Raw genomic sequence first — 25,452 nt, forward strand, 5'->3', positions numbered from 1 at the left:
CCCTCCCCTCTGCCCTGTGCAGCCAGCGGAGACAGAGTCCCCCCCTCATCCCCGGCACAGTGGCGATTCCCTCCGCATCCTCCCGCAGCAGGCAGGGATGCCGGCTCCGTTCACAGCTCCCAGCTCTCCACACAGAACGGGGCTCTTCCCTTCCTTCCAAAAGTGAGCCGAGCAGTCTCTTCCCCAAAAGGCAAATAACAACACCACGAGGACGGCGGAGAGCACACCGTGCCTTCGCGGCCCGCTCGCCAATTGCGGTTCCGCTCCTCCAGCTGCCGTGTGCCAGCAGCTCAGCCAGACCACCCGGGCCCGGCCGCTCCTCTCCTCTCATCTCCTGCCATCCGGGGCTGCCCCAGCCCCTCACCGCTTGCGGGCCGCAGTTCCTCTGCCTCGCATGCAAAGCGCGCACCGAGCGGGGATTCCCCGGCTCGCCTCGCCCCCCGCACGGCACACAGCGCCTCTGTGCGCGCCCCGGCTCCGCACGGTGAACTTTGCACGGCTTGTGCTCCAGCCGCCCCTGCAGCCCGGGTGAGCGGGGCAAGCGGCTCCCCACGCCCGGGAGCGCTGTGGGCACGGCTGCCCCGGGCACCGGCGCTGCTGCGGACACGGCAGCGAGCGAAGCCGCCTCTGTTAAAAATAGGCTGCGCTCGCCCCCGCAGCAGCGAAAGGCGCGGCCGAGCGGCTCCGGAGCACCGCGGAGGAAGAGGAGCCGCGGGCTGGCCCCGCCGCCGGCGGTACCAGCGGAGCGGCCGGATCAGCCCGCCCCCCGCGGCCCCGCCACGCGGTACCTGCACCATGAGCGCCAGGCGCAGCGAGTCCTTGGCGATGCTCTCGCCGCACTTCTTGCAGGAGGCGCGGCCGCTCTTGGCATACTCGGCCCGGTACAGCTTCTCCGCCGGCTCCGCCATCGCCGCCGCTCCCGCGCCCGCCGCCGCCGCCCCGCCCCGCGCCGCGCGCCCGCCGCCGCCCCGCCCGCGGCAGCACCAGCCGAGCGCCGAGCACGCACCCTCGCCTCGCCGGCCGGGCGGATCCGCTGCTCGGGCATCGATTGCGTAAGCCTGGAGGTTCCTCCTGTGTATCAATGGGAGGCGGGCGGGGCGGCGCGGCTCGTGCTGCGCCCTGAGGGTCGCGGGTTCGAGTCCCGGTCCCGCGAGCATCCCCCGCATCCTGTCCCGCACCCCAGGGACACAGAGCGGGCTCCCGTGTCCTGGGAGAACCTGAGCTCAGCAGCTCTCCCGCACACAAATACTGGCCTCGTGATGCCACCTGCAGGCGAGCGTTCCGGTAGTGCTCCAGGACGAGGAGCGATGGCCGTAAACTGAACCACGAGAATTTCTAGAACATGAGAATTTCCGCCCCGACAAGAGGAAGCGCTGCTTCACATAAGGGTGGCAGAGCGCTGGGACAGCTGCGCAGGGAGGTCGTGGGGTCCCTCTCTGGCGACAGCCCAAACCTCTCCTATGTCACCTGCTCCAGGTGACCCTGCCTGGGCAGGAGTTGGAATGGTGATCTCCAAAGGTCCCTTCCAACCTCGACAATTCTGTCATTGTGTGCCCTCCAGCCCCTGGGGCTGCTGACAAAATCAAAGAAGAGCGATTAGATAAATTAAATCTGGATATTTTCTTTCCTGCTCACAGTAGACAATTATCCTCTGCTATCAGCAGAGGGCATTGGCTCTGCAGCTTCGCTGGGAAAAGGAAGAGGAGAGCACTGAAGTTACTTCAAGTATTTGTCATTAATTTTATAGAGATTCTGCAATTAGGGATCAACCAAGGCAGGATGTGCAGCCCCGGGTGGGCTGGAGGCAGCTCGCACTGTCACTCAGAGATGCACACCTGTCGCAGACATCTTTTCACCAAAAATCCTTTCTTTAGGATTTTTCCTTCTGAGAAGCTGAGAGGCCTCAGAGACAGAATGTAAACAATGCTGATCTGCTGCTGTGGAATGCAACAGCTCCACCTGTGACTGGCCCATCTTGGATGTTTATAATTAATGGCTAATCAAGGACCGAGCTATCTCGGACAGAGTCTGAGAGAGCTGCCTTTGTTACCATTTTTTCTTTTCTATTCTTAGCTTAGCTAGCTTCTGAGAAAACCCTGCCCTTCTTTTTCTTTTTAGTATAGTTATAATGTAATATATATATATAATAAAATAATAAATCAAGCCTTCTGATGATGGAGTCAACATTCTCGTCTCTGCCCTCGTCCAAGAACCCCTGTGACCATGGTCACACACCCAACCCGAGATGCTTTCATCCTTTGCTGCCCTTCTCCAGGCTGTCACAGGTGTGCTGGGCAGGCTTTGCCTTCACAGCCAGCCCCCCGCCAGCCTGGGAATACCGGCGTGCCCGGGAGGACAGGATGGATCCCCATCCCTGGAATTTGGGGAAGGGGGAAAAGAAATCTCTGCGAAGCACTAGATGGTGCTGCGAGCACACAGACACACAGAGGAATCTTCGCTCCTTCCAGGAGCTGCTGGCCCAGGCACCAGCGGCTCGGAGGCAGAGCAGCGCGTTTGGTCCCACCCTGGGGAAAAATGGCGAGAAAATCCCATTCTGTGGCATTCACATTCTCTGAACAGGGAGAGACATCATTCTCCCTCTCACAGGATTTTTCCTGGAGAAGCACAGAGCGAAGAAGAGAAAACAATTCTAACCTCTGTTCACTGCTCCTGTTGTTTGGCACCTGTGGAATGGGTTATGGAGTTTGTTTACCCAAAGCGGTTTGTTAACTGGGCACCGGTGAAAGTTGTTTTGAGTGATTAGCCAATCACTCGAAGCTGTGTCCTGCCTGTCCCAGACAGTCATGGGTTTTTCTTAAGTATGGAATCTCTTTAGTATTTAATTTAGTACAGTATTAGTGTAATATAACATAGCTTAAGAAAGCAGTTTTTCAGCCTTGTGAAATCATGGAGTCAGAGCACATTATTCCCAGTGCCTGCTTCTACCATACCATTCACTTGGGGAGTTCATCTGCATGACCTGGTGGGTGGCCCCTCACTCTGCCTGGCACATTTGCCCTGTTTGAAGGTGACCAGCAGGCAGGTGTGGAGTGGCATTCACCCCGTTCTGCAGAACTGCTGCCACCCTGCTCCATCCGAGGGCATCCAGGAGGAAAGAAAATAAACAATTAAGGGTTATAAATAATAAGGGTAAAGTAATAAATAATAAAAATAATAAATAATAAAGGCAATAAAAAATTAAGAGTTGACAGGGAAGATTTATCCCAAGTGAAGTCAAGGGACTGTTTAACCCTGATCCTGCCTCTGTGAGGAGCTGACATAAGAAAGGCCAAACAACCACTGCTTGATCTTCCAAATATTTCCCAGCCTCGTGAGATTTGTGGCTCAGGGATTTCCTGCGTGCCATTATCCTGGGGGGAATTTTTCTTCCAAGGATTTGTCCATTTTCTCTGAAGAAACTCTTTTGTTTATATGTTATTTATTTATAGTGTTAGAGCAAAAGAGCAATGACTGCTTGTTGGCATTTCCTCTGGCTGGGGCCACTTTCCCTCCTAAGAAAAGCAGCCCAAACACCCAAATGCTGCTCTGCATCTTGCAGCCTAGACACTTGCAGAGGATCTGTAAGATGTCATGGAGAGCTGTGCACAGACATCCACAGGCTTGCCAGCATGAAAACAAGCAAAGAAAGTGACTGTAACAAATGGCTGTTGTAAGCTTAACCTTTTTTTCCCCCAGTTATGAATGCATACTACATTAACACTAGCCCAAATGGGGTTTGGTGGATTTTCTTTTTGGAAAGGGGTAGGTGACTCTGCTCTAAAGGATCAGGCTCAGAGCTCTGGGCACTTAACCCTTTCAGCCTCATTTGAGAATCCCACTGGAGTTTGTCTGGCTACAACCAGTGTGTTGCTTTGAAACAGGAATGTCTAAATAGCAGGAATTACATTGTTATGGTTCTTCTTATTGCAGTGTAATCTCCTCTGTAGGCTGTCATCCTGATTTGTGGTGTCAAGAGTTGCCAAATCATGTTAGTTCCTTCCATAAATTTATTGATCTCAACAGAGCTGCCTTGCTCTCTGTCTTCCCAAGTGTGACACCACATGGATCACAGCACATCCCTCCCTCTGTCCCAGGGCAGTGGGGACCAGGGAGTCACTGCTAACACAAACAGAAACCAAGTTTTGCTACAAAACAGGCAGCAGCTGAGAGAAGGGGCATCTGCAAGGCCACTTTTCTGGGGAATCATCATCCCTTTCAGTAAATCCAGTTCTTCCAGAGCCCTCATATTTAGCTGCTGGGTTTTACCAGAGCCAGCATACAGCAAGAGCAAGGGCAGTTAAAGAGAGAAAGATCTTTGTGATCCCTCACTTCCCTATATTCTAACAATATTCCCATCTCAGTGGAGTGATGATTGCTGGGATCCTGTTGGATGACGAGTGCTGCACCAAGGTGTGAGACCAATGCTTTGTTTGTCCTCTCTGTTCCCCAAGCAGAACTCGTGGTTATCTATTGTATTTGCAGGGAATGCCCCAACAAAGCAAGAATGATGCTTCTGACTCCGTGTTCTCAGAAGGCTAACTTAGTATTTTATGATACTATATTAGATTAAAGAATACTATACTAAACTATACTAAAGCATACAGAAAGGATACTTACTAAATGCTTAAAGGATAATAATGTAAACTTGTGACTCTTTCCAGAGTCCCAACACAGCTTGGCCCCAATTGGCCAAAGAGTGAAAACAACTCACACCAGAATCCAATGAAACAACCACCTGTGGGTAAAACAATCTCCAAACACATTCCACATGAGCACAACACAGGAGAAGCAAATGAGCTAAGAATTGTTTTCCTTTTTCTCTGAGGCTTCTCAGCTTCCCAGGAGAAAAATCCTGGGCGAAGGGATTTTTTTGGAGAATGTGAATGCCATAGTTATCCTCAGAGGTGTTTTGATTATCCCCATATACTGACACTGAGATGCCAGACTGGCTGCTGGTGCTTACAGAGCAGCACTTCCCAGGAACTCCACCCCATACCTCACACATGCCCATGGGCTCCCACAGCTCACTGTGCTGAGGACAGGAGGGTAGGTGAGGAAAGGGGTGTAACCACAAGGTCAGCTTTGCAGGCTTCATCATAACTGTCAGGATATTTGGAATTTTCTTACAGCCTCTGTTTCTGCAATCTCACCTCTAGGATGCCCTCAGCAATCTCTGCTCTCCAGAGGCAAACTGCACAGAAATGGTAAAGCAGAAAAGAATGGCCCAAGAAACCCCAGCTCTGGCAGCTCTGAGTGTCTCAGACTGTGAAATTCAGTGCCAAGCATTCAGGTGCCTGGCTTGTGACTTCAGGGCACCACAAAGAATTACAATTTCTTTTCTGGGCCATTTTGCATTAGATTCCTCTGAAAGGCAGAGGGAAGTAGGTCAAACTCCTGGTACCAGGAAGACATAAGTTATCTCTTCAGTGTCACAGGACCAAATGCTTCCCCTCAGACTGTGCTGACAGAACCCTGAGCACTAAATCTTCCAGGCTGCCTTGCTTTGGGCTCCATTTCTGACACATGCTTGAGATGTCTCCCTGCAAGATTTCCACCCTGCTAAGTGTCTCACAAAGGGTGAGAAAATGTTGGACACACACAGGGAACACGATTGCTTACAGCCTGTGGGAGAGTCAGAACTGTTCTTGCTCAAGCCTGGATTTGTTGCTGCAGGAGACTTTATATTATCTGGTCTTTGATATCTGATAGCTCGAGAGTTTTGTAACAAAAACCCCTTCAGTGCTAGGTTCTCCTGTCTGTATTGATGGCCCACTTTTCAATGCCACAGCACATAATCAGTGTGGCTGGGATGACCCTGTTTGCATCCAGGCAGGAGGCTACAGGCAACCACTGCTGTGGCTCAGCTGTGCCTCCTTGCTTATGCAAGTGATCATCCCATGGGCATCCCTGAGACTACCCCAGCCTCAGGGAAAGGGATGTGGGATCCTGCACCCTCCATCTAACTGAGCATTCTACTGCCTTTTCTCTCCATGGAATAAATCAGAGGGCTCTCTGTCCTGTCTGGGGGTTCTAAAATATGTTTTGAAGAGCTTAATAACTTCCCCTGGTTCCTCTCCCCTGGATGATTCATTAACACATGCAATCTCTTTGGCTGAATTTGGAGTGTTCCTCCTGCAGGGCAGAGGGGCCCAGAGCTGGCCTCCTTCTCAGTCCCCCTAAATAATTTTGCATTGCAGACCAGCACAGAGGTCTGTGTGAAGCAGCTCTGATGGTTCCTCTCTTCTTTAGAAAGGTCCCTTAATTAAACCTGCTTTTTCAGCTTTCCAGATGCCCAGGAAAGTAGATGTAGGAAGAGGAGGGGTTGAGAGAGGAGAAACAGCATTTGAGATTGCCTGGGAATATGACTGAGTAGCTTTCTCTCAGTAAATCCAGTGGTGTGACTACATATCCTGAGTCTGGGGAAGATAATGTTCCAAACCATTGGCAGAGCCAAGTGCAGCCACAGTACTTGCCACAGTCAGTACCTGGGTGCTTGCCAGGCTTTGAGGTTATTCACCCTGACATTATCCCTGTTTTACTGTCCCCATGTGGCAGCTGAGACACAAATCACTATGCAATGAAATTAGAGAGTGGGAAATTAAAAAAGGGCAAAAGGAGATTTGTTCTCGTGGCAAGTTAATTAAACTAGAGCCTACAGCCAAAGGCAAATGTTGTGGCAAAGTAATGCTGAAAGGAATTGCTCAGAGTTCTCCTAATTGCAAATGTTAAAAGGGACATAAAACAGTGAGCTTTGGAGATAAAGTCCATACCTAATTTATGATGACAGTGAGGAGTTATAACCTGGGGAGATGATCCTCAGCCTCACCATGGCTCCTTCACTTGAAATGCTCAGCCCAGCCAGCTGGAGACAGAGGAGCACTTGCTGCATGGCCAGCTGTAGTCCATTCTTGATTTCTGCTACCTGCCAACAAGAATAAGAAATCACACCCAAGGAAAAAGCTGAGTCTCCAAAACCCTGAGCTAATCCCCCAGCCATTCAGTCAGCCTTTGGCAGAGCTTGTGAGAAATGATGGCAAACCCCCTCATGGGCTACCTGGCTGCCTTTTTTGTGTGGATGCTGCCCCTTAGCTTGTTCTCCCACCTGTGTTCCCAAGCACCATCCTTCCCCTTTGTGGTGCAGTTAATCCTCCTGCCTGTGTGCCTGCCACTTGTAAAAGGCTCTGCTGCCAAAGGAAGGAGGCACCAGCTGCAGCACTGAAAATGTTCAAGAGCAGAAACAAGGGGAGAGATTTGGAAAGTTCATGCTCAGAGATCTGTGTGTGCCAATGCCAAGCTGCAGCCTTATGGAGGAGTTTAATTAAGGATGGCAGCTTCCCCTGCTGAAGCTGTAATCCCAAACACATGTTGTCCCCACATGGGCTCAAAGCCAAGCTCTGACTCCTGACTAGAGCACCCCAGGGCAGATGGTCACACCCCTGGGGTGGCAGATCCCTGCCCTACCTGTGCCATCAGTCTGGGTATGCTCTGGCCCAGGAGAGCTGCCAAAATACATATTGGGCAGCACAAGATACCACCTGGAGGGTCTGTGTGTGGTTCCCAGTTTGGGTCCTAGAAAATGAATAAGGAAAAGCAAAACAGAAGAGCCAGAGGGCTAAAAGGGACAGAGTAGCCAATGAAACTCTCAGTAGCATTGTGCTATTGGGGTAAAGAAGAAAATGACATTTCTGCAGTCCTGTGGGTGCTCTGTGGTAGATTGAGGCTGCTCAGGCTCTTTGCAGAGACACCACAGCCTCTGAAACAAATCCACCTTTGAAATGGGGATTTCTGACAGCATTCTATTAAAGAGCAGTGAAACTGCACAGGGAACTGCAACATGTCCAATTAGTGACCCACCAGTCCCCATAATTTATCCAAAATCTAAATCCCATCTGATTTTGATGGAGACAGACAGCTGAGACTTGGCTTTCCCAGTGCAGCTGAAAACAGACTTGACTTTGCTTGTACCCACACTGGCTCCTTTTGTCAGGCAAAGGCCCTGAGGCATTTGTTTGGGTCCTCTGCAGCTCTGCCCAGGTGAGCTGCAGGATGTTTTTTCTGGTCTTTGAGCATCCATTATGTGACTGATTCCAGTCATTCATTCAGTGCAACAAATGAGTGGTGACAGTGGAGGCTGCACTACCCCATAATTCATCTCCCTTGCCTCTTGCTGAGGAGGTTTCCTGTTACACCAGGCAGGGCTGTCATCATCACTCTCCTTACAGGCTCTCTCTCATTCTCAGCTGCCTTCAGACACAAATGTGTTCCAGTCCCAGAAGCTGTGAATGCCCTCTTTCCTCAATTGCCAAAAAATCTGCATGGTACACCTTGCCTATAGACCCCTGGGTTTAGCCAAGAGCTCAGCAGTGGTTACAATATTTGGAAGTGCTAAATATTTCTACCTGAGTCATAACTTGCAAGAAAGTCAATCTAGTTCCTCTGTAACCCATTGCTTTTCAGAAAACTCTGAACTGCTTGTAAATGCCACAATAAGGAGCACTGACCACTTACCTAATAAAATTTGCTTTCTGAAGTGTTTCTCAGCTCTATCACAACCACCCAGCTTCATGACAAGAAGTATCTCTGAGTGTGGATTTAATATTGGTAATCTTCTTTTGAATTGTATATTCATGATGGGGAATCTCAGTTCTCCTTTGTGACTAATTACTGCTAGGGGATATCCTGATTAAATGATAATTGGTTTCTTTGTCCTAATGAAAATACACTTTCTAAGTGCATCTGATGCATTCACAAATATGCAAAATACTCAGTCCCCAGTCCAGGTAGCTCTCATTTATTCAGGTTTCTAATTCTGAAGACAAATGGATGGCACAGAGAGGGAAGGCTGGCAGCAGAGCCCAGGAGCCCTGAGTCTGCTCTCCTCATCCTGGAGAACAATGTCAACACTGAGGAACCATGCTCCAGTGTTGCTCTAATTAGAGCAAACAAGCTACAATCAGATGCACTTTATTTGCACTCTACAAATAAAACTATGCCTAAAACACACCACAGAGCAAAAGCACACAGGGCACTGGTAATAGATGGCATAAAATAAAGCAAGCAATGATAAAAGCTGCTTGATAAACACATCAGCCTGGCCAAAGGCAACACATTTCAGAGGAAGATGTTTGTTTTCAGTAAAGCTGCAGCAATCTCTCCAGCTACCAAGTGAACTTTACAGAGGATTAGCAGTGCTGGAAAACTGAGTCCTCTTTTCACCCAGAGAAAAGCTGCTGCACAAGGGCATTACAAGGCCAGAATTGCCACTGATAAATCTTATTTCTGGGCACACTGACCTCTTGGTGGGGGTAGGAGGGGATGCCCCTCTTTGCTGAGGTCCCAGGCAGGCAGAGCTGGGGCTGCTGAGAGGGGGAACGTCCCTGCCTGTGGGAGAGCTGAGACCAGGCACCCACCTGGGGAGGGCCTGGACACATTCAGCTGCTGGCAGCTGATTTTAGCTACAGTCAACTTTCAATTACCTACAGGGAGCTTAGATGTCCCTGACTTCCCCCAGCACTGCTGGCCATGGTCCAGTGCTGTGGAGGGTGATGCAGGGGATGAGCAGCTCTTGCCCTCCTTGATGTGCTGGCGGCTGCTGCTGCAGAGGAATCACCTTTGGCATTTCCCAAAGTTTGCTCAGCAGGTCTTGCCTACAGGTGCTGTCTCATCCCTGCCTTAGCTCTGCCTGGATATGGGAGCCATTCTCCCCTGCCCCAGGGTCAGCTTTGGCAGAGGCCTCGTTGCTATTCTCAGCCTCCTCTGCTGATGCCACGCTCTACAGTTACACTTGACAAGCTGCCTTTGGAAAGAGCTGCCCTCCTTTGCAGTGCCAGCTAACTGCAGGGACCAGCAATCATCAATTTCACTGAAGAACCAGCAAATCAATGGCCTCTGGGAGAGATCCTGGAGTCCTGGGGTCTTCCTTCTACCAAGGCTGCAAGTGCAGCTGCTAATTTGTTGTTCTGTGCATGCCCATCCCAGTGGCTGCTCATTAAGTGAGACCCACCATCGTTACTGCTGATGGCAAGAAATGCTCAGACCCCCCACTGAACTGAGAGTCTCTAGGAATAAATGGGATGGGAAAATTTTCATTATCTGCTTTTCAAACACCAAGAATTCAGTGACCAAAACCAGCAGGAAATGTGGATCAAGGAACTTGCATTTCCTAGCCAAGGGAAAGCATATCAAAATCAATTAACTGGGGCATGAAATAGTTGTGGCTCTCTCAAAGGAAAATACTGTTTAGCTTAATTGTTCTACAACTAGTGTTAATGAGTTATCATGACTCATATTTCTATTTACATCCCCAGGAATCAAAATGGGCCAGAGTGTGCTACTGTATGCTTCTCAGGACAAAGCAGAAAAAAGGAAAATAAATGTACAGGAGCACTTGGATTTCTACAAGCTTTCATGTGGCACAGCTTTCATACTGCTTCTCAATTTTTGGCCTCCTGACACCTCAGAGGTCAGAGCTTCTGAGGTGTCAGGAAAGCTCTGACTGAACTTTCAGCTGCTGAAACAGGCCCTAGTCCTGATGCAGCAATATTTCTGAGCTTGCTCAAGTGCACGAGTCAAACATACACTTAACAAGTCTGTTGGCTCCTTAAACCTGACACCCAGCACATATTTCCTTCCCAGCTGTGCATTACACACCATTTATCAAGGTAACTGCAGCACCCAAAAGTGTGAGCATCAGCAGGAGAACAGACTGGCTGCAGCTCTTCAGATACTTGAGAGTACAGTTCCCAAGAGACCCCTTACTCACAGCTCCTTAAGGTCTCCTGTTTCATGGACATCACTCTCATGATCCCACATTGCTGCCACTGCCATCAGGTGACCAAAGCAGGCAGCCAAATCCAGAGCTGCCCTTGAGATCTGAGCACAGTGACAGAATTGCAGCCTTTATTCTGGATTTGGCTTTGATTTATCACACCTGCCGGTCCTAAAGGGGATCTGCATTCCTCAGGGGATCAGCACTTAACATCACATATCAAATCCACCGGGAAGGACAAAGGGGCATCTCAGTCATGACCACCACAAAGTGTTGGGGCACTTACAGAGTTTTTCAAAAGGAATTTGGATAATTGATTTGGAAACCTGTCTGGAGAGCTTTCCTTTGGCTCCTCCCAGTGACAAACCTGCTCTGAATTCATTGTTCTGTGCAAAGCCGTGAGCCATGTTTGACTCTCAGATCAAACGTGATTTTTGTACATTTTTGATCCTCAGTGAACCAATGATCTGAGCCAGTAGCTCAGACTCACTCAGCTGGAGTCACAACATCTGAAGTCTCAGTCTGGATATGCATCCTGCAACTCTGCCCATCTTTTTTTCTTCATGTGGCACAAACTCTGTTAATGGGGAGTGTTTAGAGAAGATGGAGCCAGACCTTTTGGAGAAGTGTACAGCAGAAGGATGAACGATGATAGATTTGAAACAAAATAAGAGGTTGTTGTTTTGATAGGAGGAAAGAAAGGATTATCATGAGTTTGATGAAGCAATTGAACAGAGAGGCCATGGGATCTCCATCCTTGGAGATAATTCAAAATTCAGCTGAATGAGGCCCTAAGCATCCTGCTGCTGCTGGACCTGCTGGACTAGAATTGAGCAGAGGCCAACAGTGGTCCCTTTCCATTCAGCCCAGTCTGTGACTCTGTTATGAACCCTCTTAGCAGCACATGGAAAAAAATGTAATCATTTCCACTTCTTTTTTTTTTTTTTTTTTTAATGGAGCAACAGCAATTTTGTGTTCCTGGTGAAGAACTGAGGGGGCAATATGGCATTTGATATGCCACCAAGGAGAAGGAGACATAAACCATAATATAAGCCTAGAGATCAAATCCTATCAGTAGCTGAGCACATGCATCGAGCTTTATGGAATTTGAGGCTGTCATTTTATAATATCAGTTTTTAGGAAAGAGAGCCAACATGAGATCCTCTTCACACTAATGTGCATGGCAAAATGTCCAGCAGGCTCAGTGAATGCCAGCAGGGGTGGATGCCTCAATTTTCAAGCTCAGCACATGCAGTGTGGTGGAGTCTGACAAAGATGTGTGCAAAGTGCTTCACCCCATCCCTTTTTGTAGCTAAAACCAGAAAGCCCAAAGGTGCCCAAAGGTGGCATTTCCTGAAGGGAAGCTGAAATTGCATCCATTTCCCTTCACTTCCCTCCCTGGTGGCCTCAGCTGCTATGGGTGGCTTTCTGACTTCCAGTGACTTTTGCAGCAAAACCTATTTTCACTCTGGGCTTCAAAACCTGCTCAAACTTTTCTTCTTCATGGGGAAAGACACAAACACCAGCTTGTCTCTCTTCTGTCAAGGAACATGCAGTGCCAGACATGAAGCATCAGATTCTGTATTCTCAATTGAGGCTAATTAGTGTAATTAGAAAAGAAAATCCACTGGGTATTTGAAACAGAAATTGCCTGAACTGAGAATCAGAGCAGCATACCATGAAGGAACTGGACTGCCTGATACAATCCCAGAAGTTCCCAAATGCTTCTTTGGACATCTCCTCCTTGGGTGAGGAGGAGAGCCCATTGAAAGCAGCTTCTTTAGCTTGCTTTACAAGCAGCAGAACTCTGATCCTTTAAGAACTTCCAAAAAAACCCCCACACCTGCAGAAAGCATGGTTCTGCCCTTCTGAGCCTGACCCCTGCCCTGATGCTCTTGTGAAAAATGCCAATCACTTGTTTTAAAATTTTAAAAGTTTAACAGTAATGAAATGGTTATAAAAATAGTAATACAAATTAGAGCAATAAGAATTTGGACAATCAGAGTTGGGACAATAAAAAAGTAAAGAATGATGAACATTTGGATGCTTTTCTCTTGAAAGCATGGCTCACTAACAAAGGATTAACTCTTGAAAGCAATAGCCTGTTGCATATTCAAATATCTCATACATGATTCAAAAATCCTTCTCAAACAAAGGGTGTTTTCTGGTTATTGTCAGCTTCCCCCCCTTCATCTTGTAAATCATGGTCACACTCCATGGAGTCTGCAAGGAGACTGGGTCTTCCCAAGAAGGAGGCAATAATTCTTCTCTTTGAGATCTCAGTGTCTTGTTGCTGTTATCTCTGTGCAAAGAATTTCTTGATTATCTCATCTCTTTCTTGAGCTCGTTAAAAAGTATCTTACATAGCATAGTTTTATTTTAACATTATGCTATAACCTAAAACTATATTTAACACACTAAAGAGAATTAATACAGCATAACTTTCTAACATACCACATATAATATTAATTTTAATATTTGCAAAAAGCCAATCATATAATACACATTTTTCACGCTCTACCTGTGGATGCTGTGCTCTGTGGGTAATCAAAGCACCACTAATGCCTCAAAACAAGAGCTCCTACTTCTCCAGCTGGTGAATCTTGTCCACAAAACTGAGTTCCAGTGCAGCATTCCTCCTATGGTAGATGCAGTGCTTTTGGGAGTAAGAAATGATCACCTCTGGCTTTTAGAAGCAGGGGTTTTGGTGTTGGTCATATGAAGAGCAAGATGCTGCAGAGAAACAAAGCAGCAGATAAGGAAGAGGATAAATAGGAGGAGGGTGAAAAGGAACAGAAGAGAAACACAGAAAAAAGAGAAGCATGAAGGACCATGTAAGATCCAGAGCTCGGCTGCAGAGCAGCACTTCCCCACATCCTAGAAATAAATTTGAGTCTGGAGCTCAGGCTCTAGTACTTCCTTGAGTTCTGAGAAATCCTCAAGATCTGAGACCTACATCTATGGCTGGTGCCTGGTTTTACAGCAGGCCAAAACAAGCTCCACATCTCACTGCCACTTGACTGTGGAGAAAGATGCCTGTAAGACCAGTGTCCTGGATTGCCAAGCAAACTGTATTCTATTTGCCATCTTATTGAATGTCACTGCATGACTGGTAAGAACTACAGCATCCCATTGGGAGATGCTCCGCCCAGGGGGAGGAGCCAAGCATTCCTACCTGGATATAATCTGGAGATTCTGGAACACCAGCACAGCTTCTCCAATGGATTTCCAGAGGAACAGCTGCCTCTTCCACTGGATCCTCAGAGGAAGACTGTACCTTTCTACAGGATCCCTGCTCCAACAGAACCACACCTGACACTGCAGGAGGGCTGGAGTCACAATTCCAATGGGACTGCCACCAACACCCTGACCCACAGGGTGTCAGGTCATATTCTGACTCTGTCAGTGTTGCTTTGATTTACTGCATTGTTTAATTTTCTTTTTTTTTTTCTTCCCTAATAAAGAACTAGATCTTTGCCTGAGAGCCCCTTAATTTCAAATTTATAGCAATTCAGAGGGAGGGGGTTTACATTTTCCATTTCAGGGGAGGCTCCTGCCTTCCTTAGCAGACACCTGTCTTTCCAAACCAAGACACTCAGCCAGAAAGCTTTTGGCCTGGACACAATTCTTCTCATCTACTCTCAGATATTCTTTGTTTTTTGTGACATGAAGCTAAATTCCCTTGTTTAATGGTAAAGATCAAATGGATTTGTACTGAACAGAAGGGAGAGGTATTGCATAAGGACTTGTTCCTGTGTTCTTTGATTAGCCTGCCTATTAGCCTTTATCTCAGACTCTTGGAAACACCAGCTTTCTATCAAAAGGAAATGTCACTACTTTAACTAATATACATTTTTATTTCCTTTGCAAGAAGGTCTAATTAACTTTTCTTTTTTTTTCTCAGTTCAGCACAGCTTTAAAAAGAATATTTAATGTCAGGCATTAAAGTTTCCATATTGGCTTGCAAAGGAAATCTTGACTCACAGAGATTCTCATCAGGAGAAATAAAAGGCAGACTATGCCTCCCTTTCCTGCCCTGCAGAAGAAAGGATTTGAACCTATTCCACAGGTGATTTTATAACTGAAGGGGGCTTTTTCCATCCAATCCTTCCTGAAAAACTCCAAGTGATGGGAGAGCTGCCTCCAGCACCCACTACCTCCAGCATCCTCATGCTCTACTCAAAGAAATGCTGAATCTGCCAGGCCTGTGGCTCTCCCCTGTCCAAAGTCAGGAAAAGCTGCCAAATGCATGCAATCAATGTTTTACATTTTCCCCCAGCTAAATAATTCTCCAGCTTTACAGATCAAGCAAAAGGCATTAAAATTGCATTGCAGTACTGAATGCCAGGCCCTCTGAAACAGAGGGCTTAAAATTATAACAGATCTATTGAACACTTGTTTAATTTTGTGTCTCTGCTTAAACTCCTCGACTGCAGACTTCAAGTGTAAGCACATGCTTTGAGAAAAAGCAATTCCAGTATTTGCAGAATCAGGGCCATCTGAGGCACTGTTCCTATTCCATAACAGTCCATGTAATCTCCTGATCTGAGCCATCTCCTGCCACCCCATGGCAGCCTGATGGCTGATGCAAGACCTGTTTGAGAAACATTCTTCTTAACCACTATTAGGGTTATTATTAACATCACAATGCAGTTTATAGGAAGGCACAGACCGCCACATGCCAGGAAAGTCAAAAGGATTTTTTTGAGGACTACATTCAACAGCAAGAGTTTGCCAGATGGGAATAGATCCCACTCACCTACTGATTATCTTGTCCACCTCCACCTTATTGAGGGAAAGGTCTGAGGTTGTGAGCTGAAAGAAGCTATAGCAATGCAAAGCACTACCAGGAGCCAGGCAGCATAACTGAATAGTCAAGTTTTTCTCAGAATGGGGGCACACAAATGTTAACAGGAATCCCCAAGGTCATATCCCTTTCCCAACCCTGCCTCAGTGTGAACTGGTACTGTGAAGTGTGAAGATTTCCATCTGAGTTAACTTTTTTTTTTTTTTTTTTTTAACACAGCAAACACTGCTTTTATCTAGGGGAATATCTGGTAATCTACTAAACCATTTTACTGCCTGTGCAGATCGTGGAAGGAACATTTGAATACAGCTAATTGCTAAAAATAGCCCCATTTTCAGCAGCAGAGGAGCTGGCAGTTCTTTCAAGCCACATTAAAAATACTGCCTGAGTGTGACTTCAGCAGACATGCTGCTGCCAGAGTGAGTGGGACTGCCTTGTCCCTGCTTGGGATTTCCTCCAACACATCACACAGCTCGTGGGTCCCAGGGTGAGCTACCAGGTCTGAAAACATGACTGCAGTGGCAGCCATGTACCTCATCATGCCTGTGGCTTCCTCTGTGCAGATCTGTATGTTTCCCACTTTCAGGATGTGAAAAATGTGTATTTTATGATTGGCTTTTTGCAAATATTGAAATGAATATTATATGTGTTGTGTTGGAATCAGTGCCAGGCTGTGTTGGGACTCTGGAAGGGGTCACAAGTTTTCATTAGTATCTTGTTAAGCCTTCTGTCTGTATCCTTTCTCTATTCTTTAGTATAGTATAATATAATGTATATTATGTTATGTTATATATTGTATTATATTGTATTATATTGTATTATATTATATTATATTATATTGTATTATATTGTATTAATAAATTAGCCTTCTAAGAACACGGAGTCAGATTCATCATTCCTTCCTGTCCCAAAGAACCCTGGAAATACCACACCAGGGACCAAAGCCTCCCCTCTGACCCTGCACAAAGGATGAACTCCAGTGTTGTAGGCACATCACACCATGAAGATAAGCCTGGCCTAGCAGCAGTATTGCTTATTGAGATATTCTTGAAATATTCCTATTCCTTGCATTGTTCCCAGAAAATCCAATACAGCCTGCCTGATAAACTTTCTCACATTAGTTGAAATGACATATTGATCACTAATTAAACCTAATGATGGTTGTTGCTGCTGGCTGAATGCAGCAGCTGCCCAGCCTGGGTGCTGCAGGAGCACAGACAATCCCTGCTCCTGCCTCAAGGACTGCTTCTCCTGATTTAAAATGCAAAAATACCAGGATTCAAATATTAAAGCTCAGCAGATCAATTCAGTGGTGTTACACTGAGACTGTATAGCAGGTAAAAATCCCCTCTGCCTCCCCATTGTTGCACAGTGGCTGCTCACACTCTCTCCCTTCCATACTCTGGCAGGGCAGCAGCCTTTCCTTTTCTGGTCATATCCCAGACACATGGCAGTGGTGCCAGGAATGTGACATTCCCATTGCTGCCACATGGATGCAAAACGTTTTGTAAAGGGGTTTGGGCTGACCAACTCCCTTAGCCCCCTTGAGCCAAGAGTACAGGCACATCTGTAGTGTTTGGGAGTGAATAAAAGTGTCCCAACTCAGCTGGGGGCTGGCAGAGCTCAGGGGCACTGCCATGTGCTTCAGGGCACAGGCAGATGAGCTTTTTTCCCAAAATAACACACATGCATCATGCATGCATACATTGAGCAGCTCTCAGTGTTTCCCCTCAGCTGAGATTTGTTTTGTCCATGTTGCCAAAATTCCTTCTCCCTAAAAATACCCAACCCTTTCCAAGCCCATCCCACGAGCTGTCCCGGGCACCAGGGCAGCCTGGCAGGGTGCAGCACCAGCAGAGCTCTACTCCTGCCACTCCAGCATTGCCTCTCTGCACACATCTGGGGGCGTTGAGGGTCAGGGTTTGCTTGCTGAACTCCACACTGCACCCTCACAAAGCATTTTTTGTTAGTTCATGCAAAGAAATGTGACGATTAGAGAAGATTCCATTAATAAATTAACACATTCCGTCAAAGGATCCCAAAGCATTTCTGTCAACACACTCTTCACCCCCCCTCAGCTGAGCGAGGCAGAAACCAACAGGATCTCCTTTGCAAAGAGGAAAACTGGAGCCAAGAGCCCCCTGCATGCCAGGGACAGAAGTCAGGACCCTCCAAGCTTCTGTCCCTTGCTCCAGCTCCTGGGCTCAGCTTCCTCCTGGTGACAAATCAGCTGCACCCGTGCTATGGGAGATGACAAAGTTATATAAGTAGGAAGGAGCAGGATTCTGGGTGTGGGGGAGAAAGATCTCCTGGGGAGAGGGGACATTTTGCATCAATCACTCCCTCCCCCACAGCCACCCACCAGCTGCAGGGATTTTTCAAAGCACTAAAGATGATACTGTTTGGTACATTTTAATCAGTTTCTTACCTCATGGAATTATGGTAGAAACGTTGCTTAAAAAAATAAAAAATAAATAAATGCAGAGGCACAGCAATTAGGGGCTCTGTAACCTGCAAAGGGGCTTTGTAACCTGCAATGGAGCAACAATTGTGTGCAGCCTGGCCACTTCAGACACCTGGTGCTGCCTGATACCTCATCTCACTCTGCTGGACAATACCTGAGTCAAGCACTGGGGCTGCACTTGAAGAGTGCAAAGTAAATCAGAAAAGCCTGGGAAAGAGCCCTGGCAAGGAGAGATGTGGTGCTGAAATACACACTTTGCTAAAGGAAGGGAGGGAAACCAAACTCTGCCCAAGAAGGAAGAGAGCATGCTGGAAATGGGCAATAGGAATGGTGTTCTGATCCCAGTTTGACACTCTAGAAAAACCCTTGGTGCTAGAGGTCAATTTGTCTCCTTTAAAAGAACACTGGAGATCTTTTTCCCTGTCCTCATTTCCCTCTCAAACCTTCAAATATTTGTTGTGAGCCACAAACATGGAGAGAAGGGAAGGTGCTGAGGCAGCTCTCTGGGCCAGAAGGGAGCAGCACCAGGGACTGCTGTTGTCACAGTGGCCATGGTCAATTCTGCACAAAACAGCAGCTTTTGAGCTACTGCTCCTCTTTGTTTGTGTTAGAGTTGTGCCTGAAAAGCCCTGTCCCTAGAGGGGAGAACACCAAGGGAGTAGAAGAGAAGCTGAAATCACAGAGGGAAGTCTGGCCTGCTGCAGCAATCCCTTCTGGGCCATAAATCTATCATCTCTAATTTTAACAAAATGCCTGAATCTGACAGGCATGAAACACAATATCATCCAGGCTAGCTGTGGAGACACAAAAATGCATTTCATTTCTCTCATTCCTTGGACAACCATAAGAATAAAAGAAATACCCCAACAGGCATCCAGACCCTCCACCCTGTCTCAGATCACCTGAGCCTGGACACTTTTGCTGCAGCCTCCTCAACTCCCTGCTCAGTCCATCAGGATGCAGAGCTGCTGTTTAGGGATGCTAAACATCTAAAAAAAATCTGCAGAAGTTGTAAATCTGCAGAAGTTCACTCCTCACCGTCTGGAGAAGTGCACATTATTTCTCTATGAAATTCATCCCCTAAGCCAGGTGCCTTGTGAAGGGCACCTTAGCTACAGTGCTGTGCAATTTGGTGCTTATTTTACCCCCTTGTCTCCATGCTGGCCCACAGGAATGGTACAATGCCCAGGGAGAGCTCCTACAAGCTGGAGGACACACTCCTTAAAAAGCAGAGTGAACACTGTAGGCTCAGACAAACCTTGGGAACAAGGATGCTGTGGGGAGGGCAAACCAAGCATGTGCAGGGTGCTCACCATAAAAAACACTGCCAGGGAAAGGTGCCTTGGAAAACACTGCCAGGAGAAGGTGCCTTGGAAAACACTGCCAGGGAAAGGTGCCTTGGAAAATACATGCTTGGTGTAAGGGTCTCCATGGGGATTCATCCCATCCAAGACATCCAACTGAGGTATTTCAGGTGAAGACTGACATCACCAGGCTCCTCCTCTTGTCATTGAAATGTTCAACTTAGCCCTGAGAGCAATTTTGTCCATGTGTGTCACAGACATGTTTTATGAAAAATCCTTTCCTTAGGATTTTTTTCTCCTGAGAAGCTGAGAGGCCTCAAAAACAAAATGTAACCAATGGTTATCTGCTGCTGTGGAATGCAACAGGTGCATCTGTGATTGGTCTCATGTGGTTGTTTCTAATTAATGGCCAATCACAGTCCAGCTGTCCAGACTGTCTCAGCCACAAGCCTTTGTTATCATTCTTTCTTTTTCTATTCCTTGCTAGCCTTCTGATTAAATCCTTTCTTCTATTCTTTTAGAATAGTTTTAATATAATATATATAATAAAATAATAAATCAAGCCTTCTGAAACATGGAGTCAGATCCTCATCTCTTCCCTCATCCTGGGACCCCTGCAAACACTACCACTTTGTGGGACCACCTCAGGGTACCTCAAAGTTCTGCTTGCCCACCTGAGCTGCTGTAGCATGGCTGGTTGATGCCCATAACCCCTTGTGGGCAGTGGTGTGAGCAAGAGAGGAGGGATCTCACCCTGACCCTCACCTCTCTGGGAGCCAGAACCAGGTCTGTGTAACTCTGCAGGCTCTCATGCTGTGCCTGAGTGGGACCCATGGGGCTGAGCCCACCCTGCAGGCTCAGCTGGGCACCTGCAGCAAGCACCAACCTGATGCCAGGCTCTGGCCCCAACACAAGTCCAAGCTTCCAGCATCTCCTCCCCTTTGCCAAATATGCTGAGAGGGGAGGAAGCAGACTCAGCAACAGGCTCAGCCCATCTGCTCCTTGTGCTTTGGTGCTGCAAAATTAGGAAAACATCCTGCCAGCCCCTGCCAGCAGCACAGAGCAAAGGGGAGGCAGTGAGGGATGGAACGCGTGGGTGCCAGCCCTGCTAATGCAGAGGGGAGGCTTCCTGACCCGTGGAAGAGGGAAGGAGTCAGCCAGAAGGACACCAGAAAGTCTTCTCAGATTCCTCTGACAACACAAACACCACAGCAAGAGGCAGGCACAGACCTCATGATTGAAGCTCTGTGACAGAACTGGTGGCCTGAGAGCAGCAGCTGATGGGAGTGGGAGCTGCAAGGCAGGGGCTGGTCCCTGCCTCTTGTGCCAGGACACAGGAATGGAGAGGAGCTTCTCTTCCTGCAATTCCCAGACAGAAATGTGCCATTAATAGGTCAGGAAACCTCTCCCAAGGAGGCCTCAGCAGCAGCATGTACCTCTCCTCCTGGCACAGGCACCTCTTGGTCCCCCAGCCAGGTGTGGGGAGAGAAGCACAGGTCCAAGTGCCCTGTTCCTCTGAGAGGCAGCAAAGAGAACATAAAAACACTGCAGGAAAACCTCCCAGCCCGTGCTAAGGCAGAGTGAGGAGCCAGGGCAGCAAGGAGGGAGCAGAGCTGTGCAGGAGAGGGGCTCCTGGGGCAGCTCCCTGCTGTCATCCCTGGGGCTGGACACAGCACAGGACTGATCTCATCCTTCCCCAGTGGCTGCTGGGGTTTGCCAGTGTGGGAGCTGGACTGCTCTGCCCTCTCAGCCATCACAGAGCAGCACAGCACTCCTGCCAGCAGCTCAGCTCTTCTGCCTTTACCCCCACATCTGCTCTGCTCCCCCACCCTGCCAGGGACTGAGCTGTTATTAATGGACTTGAAAATCCGCCAAGAAAATCTCCCAGCCCAGATTTTGCCTGCCCTTTGCCCTTTTGCTGATTAACTCCAAAAAGCCTTCTGAGAAACCTGCAGCTGCTGAAATGCACATCTTGCACAGCAAGATGAAATCTGTCTTTCCTTTTTTACTTTTTTTTTTTTTAGCAGCAATTGCTTGCTTTTAGTAAATGGAAGAGTAATCTAGAAAATGCTTGACACTTAGGCCCACTCTTCTTTAGCATATCAGTTTACACTGCACAGAAAGCTGTTATTAACTGATAATAATTCAGTTAACATCAAGTGCCTGAGATCTTGCAGTACAGTTGCCAGCAAATGGGCAAAAGCAAGTCTAATTTATCCATCTGGTGTAGGGAGCATAAAAGGGAAAGTTGCCTTTGCTACAAGACAGAGGAGGCTGCAAGCCAGACAGAAAAAAAGAAAGAAAATATCCTGACGCTTCTGTCCAGCTGGAGAGACCTTTTGTGCTTGGGCTGCTTAGAAGATGGCTGAAAGGAACACATAACTTGGGACAGGATGCTTAAAGGTCAAATAAAACTTAAGCATGACCAGGCATAGCCTAAAAAAAATCTTGAACCTTAAATAAGATTCTGATTAGCACTGGCTGAAGGCTGACATGAAGCTCTAACATGGGGATTCTCAAATGCCCATGGCTCATCACCACTCCTGCACTAATCAATCTCTCCTTGATATGAAGCCAAGGCCAGGCCACTGGATATTTGGTATTCTGTTCCAAAGTATCCCCTGGATCAGAAGGAAGCCCTGGAGGCCCTTCAATTGCACTGCTAGTGCTGTGTGCTCTGTTTTATGGGCAGGCCTCACCTCCCTGCTCTGCCTGCACTTGGATTTTATTTCTTTTCCCCTTCCAGGCTTGTGGGACCACAGAGTTTATAACACAGAGCTGTTCTGCTCCTGGCCAAAGCCAGCAGCACAGAAGGCAGCTGTAGGCTGCTCTGTCTTTAGGCTGTATTGATTAAGCTACAATCTGTGTGGGAAGGGGAAGAATTTCATTTGGTGAAAGCACCTGAAGGGCTCCTGGAAGGCTCTGATGGGGTCAGAGCTCCAGCACTGCAGGGAAAAGCTGGAGCAGTCACTCTCTACAGAGCTAAGTTCAGCCTTTCAAGGGACAAGAGGAGGAGCCTGGTGATGTCAGTCTTCACCTGAAATACCTCAGTTGGATGTCTTGGATGGGATGGATCCCCATGGAGACCCTTACACCAAGCATGTGTTTTCCAAAGCACCTTTCCCTGGCAGTGTTTTCCAAGGCACCTTTCCCTGGCAGTGTTTTCCATGGTGAGCACCCTGCCCGTGCTTGGTTTGCCCTCCCCACAGCATCCTTGTTCCCAAGGTTTGTCTGAGCCTACAGTGTTCCCTCTGCCTGCTGCCCAAGGAGTGTGTCCCCTCAGCAGTGACATGTCAGCCTGGTGCCCAGATGATGAGCCCCCTCAGTAGGAGGCTGCTGGGGTAAAACAGGGGGGTCCTGGGTGAGGCAGTGGGGAAGACAGACAGACAGCAGCCAGCTCTCCCAGTCCTAGTCCTCATGTGTCCTGGATTGCAAGGCAACGTGTATTTTATTTGCCGTCTCTTAGAGGTGGGGCAGGTATCTTCTGTTAATTGGGCAGTTTTCCTTATCTCTTCCATAAACCAATCCTCCCTCCAGGGAGATATCTGCTGCTAAAGGGCCATTGAGTGTCCCTGCATGGCTGATAAAATTACATAATCTCATTGTGAGAATCTCCACCCAAGGGGAGGAGCCAAGCATTCCTACCTGAATATAATCTGGAGATTCTGGAACACCAGCACAGCTTCTCCACTGGATTTCCCAGAGGAACAGCAGCTGCCTCTTCTTCCACTGGATCCTCAGAGGAAGACTACAACCTTTTCTACAGGATCCCTGCTCCAGCAGAACCACCCCTGACACTCCAGGAGGGCTGCAGCCACAATTCCAATGGGACTGCCACCAACACCCTGACCCACTGGGTGTCAGGTTGTGTTCTGACTCTGTCAGTGTTATTGTTTGTTTGGTTTTTTTTTAATTTTCTTCCCTAATAAAGAACTGTGATTCCTGCTCCTAGATCTTTGCCTGAGAGCCCCTTAATTTCAAATTTATGACAATTCAGAGGGAGGGGGTTTACATTTTCCATTTCAGGGGAGGCTCCTGCCTTCCTTAGCTGACTTCTGTCTTTCCAAACCAAGACATCATGCTGTGAAGGTGCTCTTACAGGACAAATGTTTGCATTTGCTGCCTCTCTATGTCTCACTCGCTTTTTCTTTCAATTTCCAGCAACCCTGGCTATTGTTCTACCCCAGAATGACCCCCTTTACCCCCACCAGAGGACAAATTTAGTGCATATTTCTTAAAACAGGAGACCTCCACCAAGGGCTGTCTGCTCAGCCCTGGCTGGGCTGGCCCCATCCCCACCCCTCAGGCACCTCCAGTGCTTGCTCCCCAGCAGCTGAGGCACCTCCTCAAAGCCACCACTGCCACTTACCATGGCCCAAGTGCCACTCCATTGCCTCAGATCCACCCAGATATCCATCTACATTCTCTAGGAAGGAGTCCACGTGAAATTCATCAGAGATTTTGCCATTCAAAAATCAACAACAGACAAGCCCAAACCAACAAACAAAATCCTCAATCTCCCATTTGGCCTTTTTTAGGGTCCCTTGCAGTGCAGCATCAGGCTGGAACTTTGTCAGCCTGACTGTTTCCTTTCACTAGCTGACAAAATGCCCCAAACCTCCCCGTACCTGAAAAGACCTGCCCTTGTAAATGATTTCCCACCACTTGTCAATAGATAGTGACAAATCTTCCTTCCCCCAGGGCTTCTCTCACAGCTGCCAGCTGCTCTTTTTCCTGGCTGAACACTGAATTTACCCACTTAGGTACTGCTGTTCACAGGTGTGACAGGAATTCATCAAGTCCCGCCAGGGCTGAAGGAGCCTCTGGGAATTCAGCTCCTGTTTCTCACCTCTTCCCTCTCTCTCATCCCTGTTAAGGAAAGCTTTCTTTGGCAGTGGCATGGAGAACATAACATTAAATCTGAGCCCAAGGGGATGAGGTGGGCAAGAGGAAAATGGGGGCCAGAACTGCCTTTGCTGGGGCCTGAGGCTCAAAGGTGGCACCACTGGAGAACTGCTAATAGAAGGGTCTGGACACAGGGATTTTAGGCTAATGCTGCAATCAAGGGGATTTAATAATCCCCTTCATTATTAACATTTAATAATTTATCACAAGGGAAAGGAAAAGCCCTTTGAAGCTTCAGTTTCCGTCTCCTCCACCTTTGTGCTTCCCAGGAGAATCAGTATTTGTGGTTTTTTTGTTGCGCATTGCACTGGCCCTGTCTTCTTTTGCAGTGAGCTGGGAAGGTTTTCCTAGCTCCTTGCAGGTGGGAATGGTCATTTGTGGAGGGTGAAAAGATGTTTATAGTCTTTGATAAGGGATAAACCCCCTCCCCTAGACAGCAGTAACAGCACTCTCCTAATTGTCAAAGCAGCCATCTGATACCAGCTGGCTCTCCCAGGCACAAACCAGCCACCCTCTGCAAATGACTGAGCAAATAAAACAGTTTCATATGGCTGGTCCCCAGAGAGTGACAAATCTGCCCCTTTGTGCCATCACACAGCAGGAGGAGCTGGAAGCTCCAAACATGTAGGTGGTTTCCACCCATGCCAAGAGAGAAGGGGAAATGCCAGTCTGCCCCTGGAGTGATTAATCCTGCAAATGAACCAGCATTTGCTTCAAACAGGGATGAGTTTTCTTTAATTAACAATGATTTCCATTAAAGCTGATGGCTCAGATTAAATCTGAGAGCTCATTCACCAGCTCCCCTGTTTCTGTGGAAGGGACCAGGTGGAATGTTTGTGCCCCTCTGAAGGACTGAAGAGGCCTCAAAGGGCTGGCACATGGAATAAAGGCTGCATAAATAGTTTCTGCACAGATTTTTAGGTTCTTACCTGACTAAATCTTCCTGTGAACCACACAGCAACTACTAAAATCATCCCAGGCAGCTGAGGTTTGAGAATCACAAAGCTGTCAAGCCTTTCAGTCTGGATCCAGCTCAGTGTTCTTGCAGTGCCCTCTCACATCACTGATGCAGGTGTGACAAACCACATCTGGCTCAAGGGGAGTGCTGTCATCCAGCCTTCTTTGGTCCCAAATCCTGCAACTGCTATGGATCCCAGGGGCCACACCAGGAGTAGCCATAAAACACAGAAATGAATCAGAACTG

The 25,452-nt window shown here is 47.8% G+C and overlaps 1 protein-coding gene and 1 long non-coding RNA gene across 3 annotated transcripts in view; both read right to left on the bottom strand.

The window, feature by feature from the left end:
* PARP1 (poly(ADP-ribose) polymerase 1) overlaps window positions 1-947 on the bottom strand; it is a 32,312-nt gene extending 31,365 nt beyond the window's left edge. Inside the window, exon 1 of the mRNA XM_054629291.2 lies at window positions 789-947. Coding sequence (XP_054485266.2) covers window positions 789-908 — 120 coding nt within the window. The 5' untranslated portion in view covers window positions 909-947. The remainder of the gene's footprint in view (window positions 1-788) is intronic.
* A 1,250-nt stretch (window positions 948-2,197) lies between these two features.
* LOC143693642 (uncharacterized) overlaps window positions 2,198-25,452 on the bottom strand; it is a 57,981-nt gene continuing 34,726 nt past the window's right edge. For both annotated transcript variants that reach the window (XR_013181564.1, XR_013181565.1), the window contains 3 exons: window positions 13,290-13,501; window positions 6,771-6,922; window positions 2,198-2,525 (listed from right to left, as the gene is read on the bottom strand). This is a non-coding gene — a long non-coding RNA (uncharacterized LOC143693642). The remainder of the gene's footprint in view (window positions 2,526-6,770; window positions 6,923-13,289; window positions 13,502-25,452) is intronic.

The sequence above is a fragment of the Agelaius phoeniceus genome, chromosome 3, assembly GCF_051311805.1.
Source record: "Agelaius phoeniceus isolate bAgePho1 chromosome 3, bAgePho1.hap1, whole genome shotgun sequence".
NCBI lineage: Eukaryota > Metazoa > Chordata > Aves > Passeriformes > Icteridae > Agelaius > Agelaius phoeniceus.